The following is a 21639-nucleotide window of genomic DNA, read 5'->3' on the forward strand; positions in this document are numbered from 1 at the left end:
TTAAAGAAAAAGGTTTTTAGCAAGAATTCTAAACTATTGCTAACATCCTTTCTTCAAATTATTTGTATTGATGGATTTAGCAATGTGGACAAAGCTGTAACATAACCTGTCCCAATCAAAACTGAACTTGTCCTGAGCTTTAGACATGCACATTATTCAAAGACTGTAAATTAACAATGTCTAACATTTTCTTCACCTTTTCCTGCTCAAAAGCAAAGTGAAAATGACTTTATGCAACCAGCATAAAACCAGAACAGCCTGCAAGATAATAGCAGGCTTTTCAGGTGTAATGCTATTTGCTGCTCATCAGTATCTTAGAGATGGAAATGAAGCCTTAAAACTTGAACCTACTAAAGAAGTTCTTTAATTTAATTTGATTTTCTAGGGGACTAAAACAAGTCAAAATGGGTATCCAAGACGTAAAGGTTAGTTTTCAATAAATCTTAAGGAGGTCTGACACACACTGGGCAATGGTGGAGGTCTAGTGCCAACAGCACAGGCTAATCTGTGAGGACTCTTTTCGCAAATACATTAAACATACTGAGCAATGTTGGAGGTGAGTATCCCGGCCAGGATGGCGCCCCAGATCCCACAGCGGCGCAGCATGTCGGCGCTGATATCCTTGGCATCCTTGAACATATCGCGCCATGTGTGAAGGGCGTCCTCTGCATTGAAGATAAGGTCAAGGGCATCCGTCCACCACTTGAACGCAGCCCGTGCATTGTTGGCATGGTACATCAGGTTTCCCGTTTCATGCATAGCCTGTGCTGCTAGTTCCTTCTGGTTCTTTGCCAGAAGCATTTCTAGAAATAAAGCAAATAATTGTTTTGTTGCCACTTACATGTATGATGTATTAATTTTAGAAACATTTTTTTCATTGATGCAAATAATATTAGCTAAACTACATGGTGAACTTGTTGTATAGCTGATGGTACAATAATTTTATGGATACAGGAACAACTGCAAAAACAATGTGTTTTATCTATAAAACTGGTAATGATAGTCAAATAATAAACAAAACAAAATGGCACACTAAAAGAACACTTCCCACTTGATTTTTAATTGCAAACAAACAACCCCAAATATTGCTTTTTTTCTTTTACTTGATAGAGAAACTGACAAAGATGAAAATATAAATAAACTGGAACCAACAAACACTGACAATTAAATTTCCAGTCCTTAACACATTTCACCACTGAAAAACAAATAGTATGAGTACCTATGGTTTTTTCGTATGAAGCAACCACGGTGCCTATTTGTGACCGAGGTATGGGTGCTGTCTGCACGTCCGAGGGGTCCAGGTATTCCTCCCGGCTGATGTCCGGTGGCATGGTGGGCTGGGGACGCGCAGTGTTCGGCACAAAGTCAACACGGGACGGCACACGACTCAGAGCTCCCTCTGCCACTGTTCATGAATTATATATGATTTGAAGGTATGAGCCTCCTTTTGGGAAAACAGGGTTTAATACAAGTGCGTAAAGTGTCGTCCCAGATTAGCCTTATCAGGGACAACAGTCTTATCAGGGACAACACTTCACATTTTGAAATTTTTGTTTAAAGTAAGTCTCTTTTGAACAAAAATCCAGTCTAAGCAGAAAGTGTAGTCCCTCATTGGCCTGTGCAGACTGCGCAGGCTAATCTGGGATGAAACTTTACATACATGCATTTAACCCCTTTTCCCCAGAGCAAGGCTTATCTACCTACCTCTCATAATGCTGAATAACACAATAAAATGTTACATTTAACATTACATCTAAACATTCACAGTAACCAGTGTTTTTTTGACATTTTGTTTCTGTGTGGTTCACATCTTTATCCAACTCAATAAGAGAAAACTTTCCTGCTTATCAGACAAGTAAACCAGAAAAATTCTAAAAGTCAAATACCCTGTACATTGAGTTGTATATATTGTTTTGAACACCAAAATGGACATCAGGATATTCAAACCATAGCCATTTCAAGAGAAAATAAGTTAAATACCGCACCAGTGCCCCACTTAGGCTAGGCTGGTCATTGATGGCTCACATACTTCTTACAACTACACTGGGTTCTCTTAAGAAGTATACTACTAAGTACCTTGGGTACACAAAAAACATATACTTAAAAGTACCCAGGAGTATGACCCGGTGCCTTTTAGCATATTTTCTGTAATTGAGGTACATTGCAGTATTCTGAAGAATGTTTTTATGAAGTACATGAGACAATAACAACCAACTGAGCACCACTGCGCCCTTACTATTCTGCTGATTGGCGAGGTACAGGATGAGCAGTTTGCGGCTGTGAACGAGAGCCCTGGAGGTGTACTGGGCCTTGTCGAAGGCCTCATAGAGCACTGACAGGCTGTACTGGGGGTCCAGGGGCACCGAGACGTTCTTCAGGGCGTCCTTGCTCGTGTACAGGCCATGACCCAGCGGGTCTATTGCTGCACCTGGGGAAGTGGTTGAGATAGATGTTAGCCCTTTAACACTCAGATAGGCATTTTTACTGGTCTGTAGTCAATAAGCAAATCTAATTACATTTAAGACCTTTCTTATAAGTTTCAAGTTTTAAAGGTTTCATTTCCAACTTTAATAAAGTGCTAAGCAGCAAACAGAATAAAACCTGTTTTTATGCTGATTGCATATAACAATTTACAATTTGCTTTTTAGCCAGAAAGCTTTCAGTGCATACTTGTTATTGTGTATGTTTATTTACTTGGCAAATATCTTACCCTCATAATCATAATAAGGAGAACTTTGGGGTTGATACAGGGCTTGAGTATGACTCTGTAATATCAACTGAACATTGCAATATCTGATACTACAGTTTCATCCTCAACACTCAATGTGAGTATGACACTGTAATATCAACTGATCGTTTTAATATCTGATACTACAGTTTCATCCTCAACACTCAATGTGAGTATGACACTGTAATATCAATTGATCGTTGCAATATCTGATACTACAGTTTCATCCTCAACACTCAATGTGAGTCTCACTTGAGTATGACACTGTAATATCAACTGAACATTGCAATATCTGATACTACAGTTTCATCCTCAACACTCAATGTGAGTCTCACTTGAGTATGACACTGTAATATCAACTGATCATTGCAATATCTGATACTACAGTTTCATCCTCAACACTCAATGTTAGTCTCACTTGAGTATGACACTGTTATTTCAACTGATCGTTGCAATATCTGATACTACAGTTTCATCCTCAACACTCAATGTGAGTCTCACTTGAGTATGACACTGTAATATCAACTGATCATTGCAATATCTGATACTACAGTTTCATCCTCAACACTCAATGTGAGTCTTACTTGAGTATGACACTGTAATATCAACTGATTGTTGCAATATCTGATACTACAGTTTTATCCTCAACACTCAATGTGAGTATGACACTGTAATATCAACTGATCGTTACAATATCTGATACTACAGTTTCATCCTCAACACTCAATGTGAGTCTCACTTGAGTATGACACTGTAATATCAACTGATCGTTGCAATATCTGATACTACAGTTTCATCCTCAACACTCAATGTGAGTCTCACTTGAGTATGACACTGTAATATCAACTGATCATTGCAATATCTGATACTATAGTTTCATCCTCAACACTCAATGTGAGTATGACACTGTAATATCAACTGATCGTTGCAATATCTGATACTACAGTTTCATCCTCAACACTCAATGTGAGTATGACACTGTAATATCAACTGATCGTTGCAATAACTTATACTACAGTTTCATCCTAAACACTCATTGTGAGTCTCACTTGAGTATGACACTGTAATATCAACTGATCATTGCAATATCTGATACAACAGTTTCATCCTCAACACTCAATGTGAGTATGACACTGTAATATCAACTGATCGTTGCAATATCTGATACTACAGTTTCATCCTCAACACTCAATGTGAGTATGACACTGTAATATCAACTGATTGTTGCAATATCTGATACTACAGTTTCATCCTCAACACTCAATGTGAGTATGACACTGTAATCAGGGATCATATTTTCCCGCAACATCAATCGGTCCGGATATAAATGGGGAAAAGTATCCGAAAATGTGTATCCGAAATCATGACAAAGTACGTTAAAATATATACCATTGATTTTGCCATTCATGACGGTGGTATAATACATGTACAAGTAAAACTCCCTTTGGCGCTTTTTTTAACGGAACGAGTTTTCTCAACTGGTTTTATCATTTGGTATTTCATTGTTGTTTTGTGTGCTGTTTTATCAGACTTTTTTTCATCGTTGTCAATATTATTTATCTGTGTAAGTCTATACCGATGTTTTAAATTGTTGTCGACTCGATGAGATAAAATCTTACAAACATGCACTGAACCAAACAAATGTCTGTGCGTAGGTTGGCTACTGACAACAACAAACCAAATAATTAATAAATAATTTGTTGTCAAATAACCCACGTCCGAGTTTAGATGCGTAGGGATTTAATCACGAGAGCGAAGCATTTGAAACCACGCATCTAATTTTCCAGTCGTGTGTTATTTAACAACAAAGTATAAAGTACACGAATTATTTCGATTCTAACACGGTTTTACTAAAGATTTATTCAATGTTTATTATTTTTCTTGTGTATTATTTTATGTGAAGTTCCGCCCATAAAAATAACTTTCGGCTGTTCTGTCGATCAGATCCGCGACTTTCATTCATAATTATATTACCGGATTATTACGCTGGTGGAAAATGTATCGGCATGTTTTGTTTAGTTACAGCGCGTGCATTCAGACGCGTCTTTTCGGATGCGTCTTTAATCCGCTGTTCACAAGTTTTTGATTCTAGGTCTTACGTGCAATAAACCGGTCCTGACCGGTTTAGAGACTGCAGAGAATGGTTTATCACACCTAATCGAGATAAGAATGTCATAAGGGTGTATTAGCATGTACACTGTGTAATCGATTTCATGACATGGGAATTTTAATAGCAAACAGAATCAGACCGACTGTTTGGGATTTTTAATCGGTCTTTCATGACCCCAATCGGTCTAGGACCGACAAAACCGAAAAAAATATGATCCCTGACTGTAATATCAACTGATTGTTGCAATATCTGATACTACAGTTTCATCCTCAACACTCAATGTGAGTATGACACTGTAATATCAACTGATCGTTGCAATATCTGATACTACAGTTTCATCCTCAACACTCAATGTGAGTCTCACTTGAGTATGACACTGTAATATCAACTGATCATTGCAATATCTGATACTACAGTTTCATCCTCAACACTCAATGAGAGACTCACTTGAGTATGACACTGTAATATCAACTGATCATTGCAATATCTGATACTACAGTTTCATCCTTAACACTCAATGTGAGTCTCAATTTGGGAGAACGGCTTTTAATGCACATGCGTAAAGTTTTTCCCCAGATTAGCATGTGCAGTCTGCACAGGCTAATTAGTGACGACACTTTTCCCTAGCATGATTTTTTGTTTTAAGGAAGTCTCTTCTATGCAAACATCCAGTTTATGTGGACGTGTCATCTCTGATAAGCTGTGCTGACTTCACATTCTAATCTCGGACGAGATTCATACGCATGCATTAAGCCCTTTTTTCCAGAGCTAGGCTTATATGTGTTACCTGGGGGCACAGGCGGAAGTTTGGACTTGTCAATTGCAAGCTCCAGCTGCTGTGTAAGGTACGTGCGCGCCGTCACCACGGTGTTCAGCCGGGCCATGAGCTTCTGGAAGTGAGGCTGGGGTGGGGCCTGACCCCCGAGCTCCTGTATGACCTCCGAGAGCTTACGCTGGGCCTGCACCAATAGGGGGATCACCTGCTCAGCATGGCGCTCGCTGGGGTGGAGAGAAGAATTCAGGTATGAGCTTGTGTGAGCTTAATTGAGCCACTTTCTGTTAATACAGGGGTTCATGCTTGTGCATAAAGTGTTGTCCCAAATAAGCATGTGCTGTCCACACAGGCTAATCAGGGACAACACTTTCTGCCTAGCCTGGATTTTTTCTATATGAGTGTTATGCTCAAAGCAATATGTGCGTCTAAATGCTAAACCTCAGAAAACATAAATAAAAACAGATAATAACAAGAAACCGTCAGAGACGGGTGATGCTCCCCAAAGTTTTTTTTTGTCACAATATTGCACCATATATTCAGATAAAAGGAAACGTCTTGAGGGCACAGTAGTTGGGGGACAATACTTTTTTTATAAAAAATTTCAAAGGGCCATAACTGAAAAATCATTCGTCCAGAACCCGCTGATAATATGCACATCTCCTTTTGGTAGTGAAGCTTCCCATAAAGTTTCATTGAATTGAAATAAAATTTGGGGGAGCATAAAAAGTGTGTGCGTCTAAATGCTAAGTTATGATAAACAATACCATAGTTTTGATACAAAAGGTGAGGGAATATTAGTGATGGCAAAAAAACATGATTTTGTGTGATATAAAACACTATCCCAAAAAACAACAACACATTCCACATAAATAATTAATTGTTCCATATCAGAAGTTAAGGTCTTGTAAAGGTGTGTCATTTACTGTGTAAGAAAGATCAACTTGTTAAGGTATAGAAGCAAAGTGCCTTGTGCATGTATTTACTTGGTAAGAGCGTTGAAGCGTAGAGCAATGTCCACCAGTTTCTCCCACTTCTTCTCATAGTAAAGCACTTCAAGGACTCGGAGTACCAGTCTCCTGATGAAGCGGACATCCAGCACAGACTGGTTGTCAGTCGGGCTCTCAAACTTCAGACTGGCCCCACCAGCCTCGTTCAGGATGCTACCAGTCCAGGATTCAAACACCTCACCCATTCTGCCCTTTAACTTGTCCTGCAGATACAAGCATTTAAAAAAAGGTTTCAAATATCTCCAACAATCAGAGTGTAAGTACACATTCAACTCAATAAATGCATTATTATTTCCATCATAATTGGAATACATTATTGATTAATATGAATTAATTCCATGCACATCATTAAAACAATATTCAAAAGAAGACAATATATTCATTTAAAACACAAAATAAGCAGCTGAAAACCGTTAAATTCTGATAATTTAAAAATATGATCAAAAAGACATGAACAACACATCCATAGTCTAATCCCCAGGCTTCTTTATAAAATAATGCTTAAAACATTGTTCAAACTCTTCAAAGTATTTTAAGTCAAAGAAAAATCTGCAAAGGTTAACAGTCTGAGCCTTCTGCTTCAGCTTAGCCATAATTGACATTTTAGAAGTACTTGTTATAAAATAAAATTAAAACCAGAACTTTATCACAAACCTGACTAATACACCCGTACCGCTTTGTCGGCTATGTTCATGCATGCTTGGATGATTGGGTATGAATAATAAAACTGTCCTTTAATTTAATCACTTGAGATATATGAAAGTAAATCACTACAAAAACATTATATGTGGACAAAGCAACCTAGTGACACCAATATACACCACTCTCAAGCTTTGTCTGCAGGGGCTGTAAAAACTGAAAATGTTATATTAAAATCTTTTCAATTCTCACAACACATTCAGATCTGCTCACCTTTGTAGTCTGAGCCAGCAGGTCCTGCTCTAGCTGGGTCATCATATCCAGCAGGCAGTCGGCCGCCGTGTGGAGCGGTTTCCATGCCAACGAGCGAATCTCGTCCATGGACAGGAGTCCGTTATCCCCCTCGCTGGGTGCGGGTGTGTATGCACGCAGGAGAGCTGTGTGCAGGCTGTTCCACAGGGCCCTCGACGCATTCTGCAGCAGCGTCCAGTAGCCACCGCGATGGGCCAGAATCTGACAAAGATAAGGCACATGGGTTATGGGGATCTTGAGAGGGCCCCACATTTCCTTACCTCATAATGATAAGGCACATATAAATCGGAGGGCATAGGAATATATACATTTTTTGCCTAGTTGAATTTCAAATTTCAATAAACATGTAATATATACATACATTTAGTTTGAAAGCACATTAAAAAGCCATTGCAATCTATTCAATGAATGAATAACAATGAATTCAAGAACCACCATATCTTAAAAGACATAACAGCATTATAAAAGACATAAAGAAAATACACACATTCAATAATTTTAAAGGACACAAATGCACCACCTAATTATGTAACATTACAAAAGTCCACTTACTATAGCCTTTCTGAAGAAGATGAAGGACTGTTTGATGGAGTCCATGGTTTCTTGGGCGGTGAGTATGGCTTTGTCTGGCTCCTGAATCTTCTGGGCCTGTAGTCTGGCAGTGCTCATGTCTGACCGATATGTACGTGGTGTGTCCTCGATCACAGGGGGCTCGGTGAACATCGGTATCGGAGGGGCACCTGCACATAGTGATTATTGACAATAAATGATTATCAAAAAGTACAAACATTATAAATTTATATACATTTTTATAAAGATTTATTAACAAGAGATGTGTTTGTCAGAAATACAATGCCCCCTATTGCTCCGCTTTGAAGCCATATATTTGACCTTTGACCTTGAAGGATGACCTTGACCTTTCACCACTCAAAATGTGCAGCTCCATTAGATAACATGCATGCCAAATATCAAGTTGCTATCTTCAATATTGCAAAAGTTATCGCAAAACTTTAACCAAGGTTAAATTTTGGGACAGTATGACAGTGACAGAATGACAAACAGACAGGCAGGCCAAAAACAATATACCCCCGATCATTGATCTGGGGGAATAAAAACACATTACAATAATTAGACATTTACTTAAAACAACCAGGTATCAGGACTGTCTTCATCCTCACAATATTCTCTAGTTAGACAGATTGTTGCCAGTTAAATCTAAATCAAGCATATATATTTATAAATGTTTACATACGTTCTACATCTTTTGATTCAAGCTATGAGATTAGAATAATTACGTGGGAACTGCCTTAATTTGAAAGGGTTAGTGAATTTGTGCTAAAATAATAAAACAAACAATCAATTCAGTCTGCCTGATTATTGCTTTGTATCCATTTCCAGCTCAGAAGCAATGAAAGCAGCTTTATGCAACCACCATAAACCAGAACAGCCAGTATAACTCAAAGTGTGTTCAGGTTTATATGCTTTTTGCTGTTCATAGGTATCTTAGAGTTGGAATATAGGCTCAAAAACTTTTAACTAACAAGAAAGGTCTTTACTTCACTTTAACTTTCTTAGGGACAACTTACACCTCAAAGTGTGCATCTGAGTGTTTAAAGGTTAGAAAAGATTACAGGGAATATCAACAAGAGCACCGCATAACGGGTGCCACGCTCGGCTGCGAAAGCCTGTCAGATTTTTTTTCTTTTTTTTTTTAAAGGTCACAGTGACCTTGATCTTTGACCTAGTGACCCAAAATGGGTGTGTCATGTAGAACTCATCAAGGTGCATCTACATATAAAGTTTCAAAGTTGTAGGTGGAAGCACTTTGATTTTAGAGGCAATGTTAAGGTTTTTGTTAAAGTTTTATATTACAGGTCACAGTGACCTTGACCTTTGACCTAGTGACCCAAAAATGGGTGTGGCAATGTAGAACTCATCAAGGTGCAACTACATATGAAGTTTCAAAGTTGTAGGTGGAAGCACTTTGATTTTAGAGCCTATGTTAAAGTTTGATATTAGAGGTCACAGTGACCTTGACCTTTGACCTAGTGACCCAAAAATGGGTGTGGCGTGTAGAACTCATCAAGGTGCATCTACATATGAAGTTTCAAAGTTGTAGGCAGAAGCACTTTGATTTTGGAGCCAATGTTAAGGTTTTTGCATGACGCCTACGGCGGACGAGCTGGCTATGACAATAGCTCGGGTTTTCTCCGAAAACAGCCTCACTAAAAAATAATTAAAGATTTCACATTTACTTAAAACATCAAGGTCTCAGGACGTTCATTATCCTTAGGATAATCCCTACTTACACAGCTTGTTACCAGTAACATCTAAAAAGGGGAAAGTATACTTTTATAACTGTATAAAAAATATTCTAGAGGATATCAAGGTTTTTACAAGGCTTTCTTTTGCTTCTTGTTTTTGGATTAAAACAATTATTAATGCAAAGACTGCCTAAACTTGACTTGGTAGTGAATTTCTTCTGCAATACAAAACACACTTTCAAGTCAGTCTTTCTGTTGATTGTGGTTTATCTGAAGACAAACCTGTAGCCAAAGCAGCAGCAATCTCAATGCCTGTGGTTGTAGTGCGCGGGCGTTCATATCCGGCCAGATCCAGGGCGTCAGTCTTGGTACGAGCCTTGGAGGTTATAGTGGGAAGGTCCTCGTCCGAACTCTCCTCGCTGTATTCAGAGTCCTTATCTCTGACTGAGGGCCCCTTGGAGGCTTCTTTCTCTACCTTGTCTGTCACGGAACCGTGATTCAGGGGGCCCCCTTCCCAACCAACCACCAGGGTCCCCGCTGTTTCAAATACCAGCCACTCTTGGTCCAAGAAGTTGGTCCTGTGAAATCAAATAAAATATAACTACAGGCATGGGCCTTGGAATGGTCTAAAGATATTGACTCCAAACTGATTTAAGATCTAGAAATGTGCTAATTAATACAGGGATAGATATAAGTGGTGACCCATTTTTCAAAGCCAAGTAGATTTATGCCAAGGCAAGTCAATTTTAAAACTCTGTAGTCTGTCCGAGTAACTAGCTTTAAAAAAAAAGAAGCTTGAAACAGTTTTCCCTCAGTTCATTTTAAGTTTAATTTTTTTTAAAGCACAAAGATTCATGCTCATAAAAGGGCATGCTGCATTGACTGCAAGATTATAATATTGTCTGATTTGGTTTTGTTTAAAATAACTATGAGATAATTCTGATGCACTTGGTTCTGGTCTTCTTACTATTTTTCTGGGCAAGCAAAGTACCAGAGATAGTTGCCCATAAGGCAACAAACTGTTAAACATAAGTTTCTATCCATGAAAATATGAAATCGAGGATTTAGCAGGAAACTGTGGCATCTGCTACACATTTCAATATGAGATTTCACTGTTACAGCTCCGAAAATTACATATACAATCATAAGAAACACTGCCTATTACAGAGACTTACTTGTACATGATGTTATCTGTGTTTCCCACCATCTTTTCTCTCTTCTCCAGCTTATGAAGGAATGCACTAAACTGGGCCAGACCTTGAATGATGTTCAGCTGCAAAAAAAAACAAGAGATACATGGCAGTCTTTTCCTCTATCTATACTAAATGAACAAGTCCTACCACCTATTAAGATTTCTTTAAATTGCCAGTCTTACATCATATTTCACATGTTTAATGATATTATTTTGAAATTTATAAATGTGGTGTTAATATTCATTTTACAAATTATACATTTTGCTTGTTATGTACTATAGGCTTGATTTTTTTCCATCAATTTAATGTAAAAAACAACAACAGAACAATTGTGTAGATTTAAATCAGAAATTGTGTTAAAAGCATTCTGTTTGCTGGCATACCCAAGTTGATGACATATTATTAAATAATTTCTTTGACACATAGGTCTGCAGTTGTTAGCTTATATGTAATATCTCTAGCACTAAACATCCCAATTGCTCACCTGACATTTCCAGGTCATCTCATCATTGCAGATCTTGCGCAGTCGTCGTTTCCTAATCCAGCCACGGTACATGTCCGGCAGGTGCTGTCCCACTTTCTCAAGGGCCTACAGGATACAAACAAGCATTTGAGCTGAGAAAAAGGGTTATAATACATGTGCATAAAGTGCCATCCCAGATTAGCCTGTGCATACCGGAATGACACTTTCTGCTTTTACGGAATTTTAGTTTATAGATAGTCTATTCTTCATGAAAATCCAGTTTAGGCGGAAAGTGTCGTCCTTGATCAGCTTACGCAGACTGCACTGGCTAATCTGGGACGACACTACACACATGCATTAAGCCCCATTTTCCCAGATCAAGGCTCAAAATATCGGCTATCAATCGCTACTTGATATTTCATAATGGCTATCAATCACTACTTGATATTTCATATCCGCTATCAATCGCTACTTGATATTTCATTTTTTACAGACCTGTATGTTTTTGGTGTGATAATAAGTTACAAGAAGGCCAAAAGACATGAGTGAGCTCATCTGAAACCCATTGAAACTTTTTTGAGATCTTATCTGCTTTTGTGATGTTTGTTTTAAAATATTTGACTTTTACCCAAGGTATTTTACCCCTTATGACACTGATTTTATGTGGGCAGTGATGTTTTTGAAACAAATGCGCTGAGCAATTTTGCAAATTAGGCAAAGAACAAGGCTTCTGATCGGTTGCTAATTTTGAAACCATTAAGCATATTAAGCATTTTCACACTTTAAAAGAATGCATGCTTTTATTTTACTCAAGCTAGCAGCCTCATACATTTCATCATACAGATCCAAGTGATAGCCACTTAGAACATTTGCATCTTAAATTAGCTAAATCTTTTTCAGCTGCACAGTCACATGAGTTTCAAGTTCTACCTTTTTATTTTTTCAAATAACAATGTTTCACTTTATAATGCAAATATCTATGTTGTAAAATAGAAATAGATGCTATTTTTTTAAATAAAATACACACTTGTGTTTAGTTTTCAAGAGCAGTATGCACAATTTGAGTTCTCAATTTTGATTAAAAGTACTCAATTAATTTTCAACAAATATGAATGGTAGCAAGTTCTTATATAAAATAGTTCCTGTGACAAATAATAATAATTATCATTCAAATTTTAAATGTGAATCATTGAGTAACACTAATACCATTTTCATGTTGATTATAATGGTAAGAAATGTCCACCCTAGAAAGTATTATGATAAATGTAATTATGAACTACCGGTAAGTGAAAGACTCTATTTCTGAATGCTAGTGTGAATCTCCCCACGATGTTAAAATATGATTAGCACAGAAAATATCAGCGAATCTAACACCTAAAGCACTATTCTACAAACTACTGTTGATAAAATATTTGCATAATCCAAATAACACTTACATATACAAAACATATATTTATATTATTCCCAGTATTTTATGCATTTAAAAAATATAATTACATTTCTATCACAAAATCTAGCAATTTTCCCAGAGTTTTAACAAATAACCAATGCATATTATGCGACAAAATATGGGAAAAACTCTTGTTTTTAAAAATAACATCAAGAAGATCAAAATATATATTTCATAAAATGCACATGCTTCAAAAGGAAATGTCAAAATTGTAAAAAAAAAGAGTCATTTCCAAATTATGAAGCACAACAAAACCACATTTTACAGCATTTAACAATGGTGACATTTTAGCAAAATGTCATGTTTAGTTAATCTGTTGTAAAGTGCATTTGTTGGCAAAATCTGTTCATCGATTTATCAGTAAATATGAAATCACATTCATTATCCAATGAAATTTAATGAATGAAGCTGATATAATTCTAATTTGATAAGCTTTGACATGAATAAAATGCACATGTCAATGTATGGTGCTGAAAAATGGAGACATACAAATCAGTTTATTTTTTAGTCATTACAGGTGAATTATACACAAGTTTGTCTTTGAATCAAAACAATTGACAGGTTCGCAATGATTCTTGCAGTAATAACTTATATTGCAATGGTTGTTGGTAAACGATGTGATAATCATCTTCATTACTTATAAATTCCTGCACATTTGAAATCCAAACTGTTGTCATGATTGCAATAACCAAAGCATACAAATCAATTTTGTCTAAAACAAATATTTTCCTTGTAGTCAATAATTATTTTAGAAAATGATCTACTAAAAGGCTAACCATATTTAAATCAAACAAGCAATCCTAGTTATATTGGAAAATCTCATCAGTGGCAATGTGCATGATATACAAGACTATTGTCAAGCAATATAAGTCCCCTACCGGCTCCACCATTGTCAGAAATTCCAGATTTTTTATATTTATATTTGTTGCCATATCAACCAATTTTTTTTATTTAGGAACAAAATGAAATGACGTGCATAATGTCCATATTGCCATCTATCCATGTTTCAAGTTTCATGAAAAATTATTAAGAACTTTAAAAGTTATTGCAGGATCCAGAAAACCACCATTTTCAGCAGTATTTCTAGTCTATTTGTTGCCATAGCAACCATAATTTTTGACGTCGGAATGAAATAAAATGACGTGCATAATGTCATATTTGCCATCTATCCATGTTTGAAGTTTCATGAAAAAACATAAAGAACTTTAAAAGTTATCGCAGGATCCAGAAAAACCACCATTTTCAGCAGTATTTCTAGTCTATTTGTTGCCATAGCAACCATAATTTTTGACGTAGAAACGAAATGAAATGACGTGCATAATGTCCATATTGCCATCTATCCATGATCCAAGTTTCATGAAAAAATATTAAAAACTTTTAAAGTTTTCGCAGGATTCAGAAAAGTGTGACGGACGGACGGACGAACAGAGACAAAACCATAAGTCCCCTCCCGTGAAACCGGTAAGGGACTAATAAAAACTAAGGTGTTCTACCAATGTTTTTTCTTGCATAAGGCATTGATCAGTTTTCTAGCCTGTGACTTACCCACTAGATACATAAAATCTCACCTCAGAAAAACATGGATCACTGAACTGTTTTTGAAAAAATCATAATGAACAATTTAAATACTGGTAATCTGTTATGATATAAAGCAAGCATACATGGGTTTGATGAAATATTTAATTGAACAGGGAATATTAAAAATAGAAACTACAACTTCAATCATGTAAACAACTAGCGCTTGACTGAGGGTTCCTTCTAAAATGTTTTAGAAACCAAACTGCAAGACATCAATCATAACTGTGCACAAGTTGGATGACATTCTTCTTATTATTTCACAAAATAACTTGCAAAACCTTTGACCTTGACCTACCTTGACCTCTGCTTCTTCCTGGGCCTGCTTTGCAGCATCTGACATGTTCACATTTACATGCAAGGCCTACACAAACAGAGAAATATGAGAACCTCAGACATTGGTGTTATTCTAGACAATAACTCGAATTTCTAGTATTTTAATCCCTGGTTCTATTTCAACATTGTATTTCATGTAACATCTGCATAAGACAATTTCGAAACCAACAACAAACAATGTTAAAACCATACTGTATTTAGGAATGTATAACAATTTGTTTATTTCATACAATTCAAAAAAGTTAATTGCTGTTGTATTTCCACATTTTTATTATATGCTACAGAAATATGGAATTATTGCAATATATGTATCATAATTAACACAGATATTATCTGATACAATAAGAGCTTTGTCACAGACGTGACGAATACCCCCATATGCCGCATTGACACAGAATATTTTGCATGTTGTCTTCACAAAAAATGGCGGACACCATGCTCAATGTTTAAAACGCACTAAGTGACCCCATGACCTGGTTTTTGACCCAGCATGGCCCATGTTCGAAATTGAGTTACACATCATCTAGATACAACTTCTGACCAAGTGTGGTGAAGATCGGATGAAAACTACTTGAATTAGAGAGCAGACACCACACTGAATGTGTAAAACGTACTAAGTGACCCAGTGACCTTGTTTTTGACCCGGCATGACCCATATTTGAACTTGACCTAGACATCATCTAGATACAACTTCTGACCAAGTTTGGTGAAGATCTGATGAAAACTAATTGAATTAGAGAGGGGACACCATGCTCAATGTTTAAAACGCACTAAGTGACCCCGTGACCTAGTTTTTGACCCGCCATGATCCATGTTCGCACTTGGCCTAGACATCGTCTAGATACAACTTCTGACCAAGTTTGGTGAAGCTCTGATGAAAACTACTTGAATAAGAGAGCGGACAACATGCTGAATGTTTAAAACGAACTAAGTGACCCCGTGACCTAGTTTTTGACCCGGCAAGGCCCATGTTCAAACTTGGCCTAGACATTATCTAAATACAACTTCTGACCAAGTTTGGTGAAGATCGGATGAAAACTATACTTGAATTAGAGAGCGAACACGGACCAACAGACCGACCGACAGACTGACCGACAGACAAGCTCACTCCTATATACCCCCCTAAACTTCTTTTAGTGAGGGTATACAAATCTTGGTGAGGCAGCAAACTAAGTAAAGGTCCAAAACTGTGGGGGTGTAAAGACATTGTATGCAAAACTATTGTAATATTAAAAACCAATGAATGTAGCGAAACACTCAGTAAGCCCACCTTGTACTTGGATTTGCGCTTGGGTTTGGCAGCAGACTGGCCTGGTTTGGCCTGTGACTTGGAGGAAGCACCAGCAGCTCGAGGGGTGTTGAACTCCTGAATGGGGAACAAGTACTACATGAAGACAATCACAGCACTCAATGCATGAAATTTTACAAACTCATGATCATTCTTATAAAACAAATTTGTCATCTGACCCACTATAAACTGGATCCGCATTCCACCTTTTTCCTCAAATATACACTTCTGTAAAATTCTGTAGACAAAATCAATCCATAGCATGCAGTTGTGCATGTTACATGCCAGCTAATGTTTGTAAAATGTCATCCTTTTCGGAGCAATTGTTTTTTAGCATTAAGCAACACAAGTTAAAAGATTCATTATATATATATATAAAAATATATATATATATATATATATATATATATATATATATATATATATATCTATATATATATATATATATATATATATATATATCTATCTATATATATATCTATATATCTATATATATATATATATCTATCTATATATATATATATATATATATATATAATCATTTAAAAAAACAACTGTTTTTGCATCCCAGTTATGCCTGCGTGTCAAAACGTTGTCATTTTTTAAGTGAGTAAGGAAAGATAACTGCAGAAGCACTCAAGATCCAAGTCTGTTTGTGTGTAATTTTTACTTGTAGGCCCTATGTATGAAGATATCTTTGATGAATTTCAAGGGGTTAAGCTGTATATTCATTATTTTGTGTTACGCTTTCATAATGTTTGTAGCATCTTTGTTTATAATAAAGAATTATACACTTTCAGACCTTCTTCACATATATTACATACATAGTTTTCAAATATTCAAATACTTTAATAATGAAATATTCAAAGACTTATTTTGCTATTTGATATCCCATATTTATATCATGATTTGTTTTGCAAATATATTTATAATCTCATAATTCATGACAAAATTATTGACTGGACATGATCATGTACTTTACTCTCAGTGTATCCACTGTTACCCTGACATTTAAGTGAGCAACATTGTTATAGTCCCTATATGTCATCTTTGTATTCTGATGACTTGTGGATATTGATTATTTTCAATGCCCATAATGCAAAACTAAGATATGAGCCCGGTACAAACATTTAATTTCACAATATCCATATAAGAAATGCAAAACAATCTAAAGTGTCACTTGTGACCTTGACCATGAAGCCATTAACATGGTTGTTGCACATGACATGACATCTTGATATGACAATTATTTCATATTTATTTCAAAATCCCATGCAAAACAAAGATATGGGCCCGGTACAAACATGTAATTTTAATAAATCCTTTCAAGGAATAAGATAGAATTTAAAGTTTCCATTGTGATGTTGACCTTGAAGTGTTTAAAATGGTTGTTGCATGTGAATACGTAGTCTTGATATAATAATCATTTGTTCCTGTTTTCAAAATGCAAACACAGTTATGGGTCGGACAGCAACATGTACTTTCAGTATATCCATATAAGGAATATACAAACACTCCAACTTTCCACTGTGAGTTGACCTCAACAAGAGCAGCATGGTGGCTGAATGCCCAATGTCGTATCGATATGGAGATCATTTGTACCCATTCATTTTGAAATCCCAAAATGTAGAACAAAGTTATAAGCTTGCCACAAAAAGTCCCATAAAAACTAACATTAACACAGTGGAAACACTATATGACATTTGCTTTTATCAAGGCAAAGGCATAATACAACTCAAAAAGCCAACAGCAATATCAAGCAAAATATAACAGCAAACAGTTTATGTGAAACAATCAATGTGATAAACTATGAACAACGAACAACCTGGTGAACTCCATGAAACAGTCAACTTTAGTAACTGTGACAACAAAGAAATAAACCTGTTCTTCCGCAATACCCCCAATTCTGGACGCAGCAGCAGGGCGGGCGGGTTTCATACCAAAAAAGCTACCCTTAAGCTGAGAGGGTGTTACCCCCAGTTTACTGGATGCACGACTCATTGGGGCAACGAGGGCAACTGACATTTTTCTGGGCTCTTGTGACATACGACTCTGGGAAACACCCATGCGACTCTGGGCAACACCAATTTTACTGCCCGGCTAAAAACATGTTACAATTTAAAGAGACTTTTAAGCACACTTGAAAATTGATTATCTATGTAAATTCATTAAATCTTCAGCTTGTTTGTCCATGTCAAGTGATAACAAAAGTTTAAAGATACAATTTATAAATTAATAATGATTTTTTATAAGAAAGTGATGCAACTCAAACAAAAGCTTTCCTGCCAGAGCTGGCATACAAATACATTTCGAAATTGATCACAAAATGTTGTTTGAATGCCGAAACATTGATTGATATGCTTTCATATCTCATGAACATTTTGAAATCTACCCCTGTATCACCACTTTCCTATAAATCCAAATGTATTTTAAACGTTTTTAGAGTATTTTGCTCAGATAATAAATGAGTACTCAGAAAATACTAGTATACTAGTATTACTTAATGGACCATGAGTTGATTGTAACCTCTAGATGTGAAAAACCTACTTTTTCCTTGCTGTATTCCACCATGGCAGCTGCAAATTTCTTGGGATCGTCCCCTGTCACTGTCATGGTCCCTCCTGGCTGCTTAGTGAGGAAGGCACGCACACCGATGATCTGCTCATTACGCCTACATGGACAAAAATTATCTCTCTCTATCATGTATTCAAATAAAGTTAGCTATAAAGATATCATACATGTTTTTTACCAAAGAACTACAGCAACACTTCGAAACTGTTAAATAGTGCTAGCATCGTAATCAGCAATTATAGAATGTCAGCCCAATTAGAAAAGCCCAATAGAATCCACATGATGTTTGCATAATCATAATTGTTGTTTTTCAGCTACTAAACAAATATTTGGCATTCAAAAGTAAGCATAGTAAACACCGAATTGATGTTTTTCCACAAGTAAACAATGAAGCATCCAAAATGAATTTTGACCACACATATGGTTATGTGCAAATTAAGAACAATATAACAGACATCAATACTCTACTGCACAATTGTTTCTCTCAATTAACCCTTCCCCCATCAGAAGAAAAGTGAAAATGGCTTTTGCAACCAGCCTTAAACCAGAACAGCCTGCGAGTAACTCGCAGTCTGTTCAGGTTTTATGCTGTTTGCTGCTCATCAGTAGCTAAGGGTTGGAAATGAAGCCTTTAAAACTTGAATTCAGTGAGAAAGGTATTTAATTAAATATAACTTTCTAAGGGACTACAAATGCGCAAAAATGATATCTGAGTGGGAAAGGGTTAAACCGAATATTTTTGTACAGTACACCAGCCTGTACCTTGCAATCCAGTTCTCTGTGTCATCACACCACTCCATGGCCAGTTCTGGCAAACCCTCTGTGAGGGCCTTCTGGGCCACTTGAACAAAGAATTCCAAGTACCGAGCACGCTTCTTGAACTTGGCCACTGAAAAAGCAGAAAACAAGGGTCAAATGCATATGCGTAAAGTTCATCCCAGATTGCAGTCTGCACTGGCTAATCAGGGATAACACTATTCATCTGAACTATATTTTTGTAAAAAAAAGTTAACCTTTAAATAAAAAATACAATAAAGGTGCAAAGTGTCGTCCCTGATTAGCCTGTGCAGACTGCACCAGTTATCTGGGATGACACTTTACTTGCGGCACACGCATTAAACCTCCTTTTTACAGAGCAAGACTCAGTTTGATTGAAATAATCCTTTTTAATGGCACTTCCACAAATATTTAGTTATCACAGATAATAAAAATTGTATTATATAAAATGTTAGAATCCTATTCCTTCACCTTTTCATTTACAGAATGTTACGTAAAATAGCATCTTTAAAACCCTTATTGATCCAACATGTTGATCAAAGAAAACACTCCCCTAATTTCACAAGTGTTAGGAACATATGTTGTTGTTATATGGCTTTTATATTTTTCTCATAAAAGCTTGTATGTTTAATGAAATTCATTATTGTAAACCTATTAACCAGTAGACACAACATGATCACACTGCCTTTCTATTTACGTAAAGCTGTTTATCTAGGACGTTAAAGCTATTGATTATGCAACAATGATCTATCAAGTATGAAAAATAAAAAACATGAAAATCTGCACTGCATGTGCATAAAATATCATCACAGATTAGCAAGTGCAGTCTGAATTGGCTGATCATGAAAGACAATTTCCACTTTCATGGTGTTTTTTATGTGAACGAAGTCTCTTCTAAACAAAACTCCAGTATAACTGGCACCTGCCCTTACAGATTAGCCTGTGCAGAGTGCAGAGACTAATCTGGAATGACAAAACATATGCATTAAGCATGTTTCTTCCAAGAGACCAGCTCAATTGTTCATCTCAATACTGGATTGAAACCTATCTGCAAGTAGACACAATCACAATCAACAGGACAGTGCAGAAACTTGGGTGCAGACTTAACTCTTTCAGTGCTAAAAATGAATTTTCAAGGCCTTTGCAAACAGTTTGGATCCAGATCAGACGCCACTAAATGTGGCGTCTCATCAGGATCCAAACTGTTTGCTAGTCTGATAGTATTCTTTGAAAAAAAATCGAAGAAAATGCTAATTTTAGAAATTCAGCAGATGACATTTTAGCAGACGACAAATTTCCCAGCATGCAAAGTGTTAATTGTTCCAACTCACCCTCCCTGTATGCAATACGGCTGGGCAGGTAGGCGATGTAGGCATGCAGAATAGAGGGATCCTCATTGCCGGATAACTCGTGGTCACTTTGGGCTGCAAATACAAATATAACAATGAAAACATCTGAGAAATTATAAATGTAAGTTGATCTTTTCCTTTTAAAGGTTTGTGAATCAAAATAATGAAAAAGTAGGAATAGTTACAGAACAGAGCAGTGATGCACTGAGTTGGTTGGCAACATCAAACAATTGATAGTATAATTATACTCAGTAAAAAACACTATTGAAATATCATGTTTACTTATTGGCCTATGGGAAACATCGTGTTACCATGAGTAGTGCATACAAGTATGTTAGCCAACAATAATTAATGTATAAAGATAATCCTGACCCAAAACTCTTTCGTAAAAGAACATAGTTCTGCAACACTAACAAAAAAACAAGTGTCCAGAGGACATGGATGCCCCCACATTCCTTTTTTATCACAAAACTTCACTTATTTAAGAAAACAGCTGTTAATGGCAAAATTTGACTATTATCTCTTACTGTGTTTTTTACTTTTGAGGTAGGGATACGGTGATACATGCTACACACCGTCTCCTCATGACGGTTGTTTGTGGTGAGATATTCTAAAATTGAAGGATGATCAAGTAACAGTCCAGCTGTTATTTGGCTAACTTCGACCTTTGATCTACAAGTATGACCTTGACCAGTGAGGTCCTGAGATGCGTGTTACAAGCTATGCGTCGTCTAATGTTTACATGTTCGCCAAGTTATTGTAAAATCCAATCAATAATTGGAAAAGTTATGGCTGCAATAGG

The 21639-nt window shown here is 36.5% G+C and overlaps 1 protein-coding gene across 15 annotated transcripts in view; it reads right to left on the reverse strand.

The window, feature by feature from the left end:
• Positions 1-21639, reverse strand: part of LOC127879487 (cilia- and flagella-associated protein 54-like) — a 107110-nt gene that overhangs the window by 45660 nt on the left and 39811 nt on the right. For 12 of the 15 annotated variants that reach the window (XM_052426422.1, XM_052426418.1, XM_052426348.1 and 9 more), the window contains 16 exons: positions 20820-20912; positions 19474-19600; positions 18688-18811; positions 18022-18240; positions 16123-16218; positions 14815-14880; positions 11513-11617; positions 11011-11108; positions 10118-10413; positions 8124-8311; positions 7533-7772; positions 6597-6823; positions 5626-5837; positions 2237-2428; positions 1220-1405; positions 542-803 (listed from right to left, as the gene is read on the reverse strand). In XM_052426422.1, coding sequence (XP_052282382.1) covers positions 542-803; positions 1220-1405; positions 2237-2428; positions 5626-5837; positions 6597-6823; positions 7533-7772; positions 8124-8311; positions 10118-10413; positions 11011-11108; positions 11513-11617; positions 14815-14880; positions 16123-16218; positions 18022-18240; positions 18688-18811; positions 19474-19600; positions 20820-20912 — 2731 coding nt within the window. The remainder of the gene's footprint in view (positions 1-541; positions 804-1219; positions 1406-2236; positions 2429-5625; positions 5838-6596; positions 6824-7532; positions 7773-8123; positions 8312-10117; positions 10414-11010; positions 11109-11512; positions 11618-14814; positions 14881-16122; positions 16219-18021; positions 18241-18687; positions 18812-19473; positions 19601-20819; positions 20913-21639) is intronic. The other 3 variants (XM_052426458.1, XM_052426449.1, XM_052426441.1) reach the window with 1 other exon arrangement.

This window comes from Dreissena polymorpha, chromosome 1 (genome assembly GCF_020536995.1).
Source record: "Dreissena polymorpha isolate Duluth1 chromosome 1, UMN_Dpol_1.0, whole genome shotgun sequence".
Classification (NCBI taxonomy): domain Eukaryota; kingdom Metazoa; phylum Mollusca; class Bivalvia; order Myida; family Dreissenidae; genus Dreissena; species Dreissena polymorpha.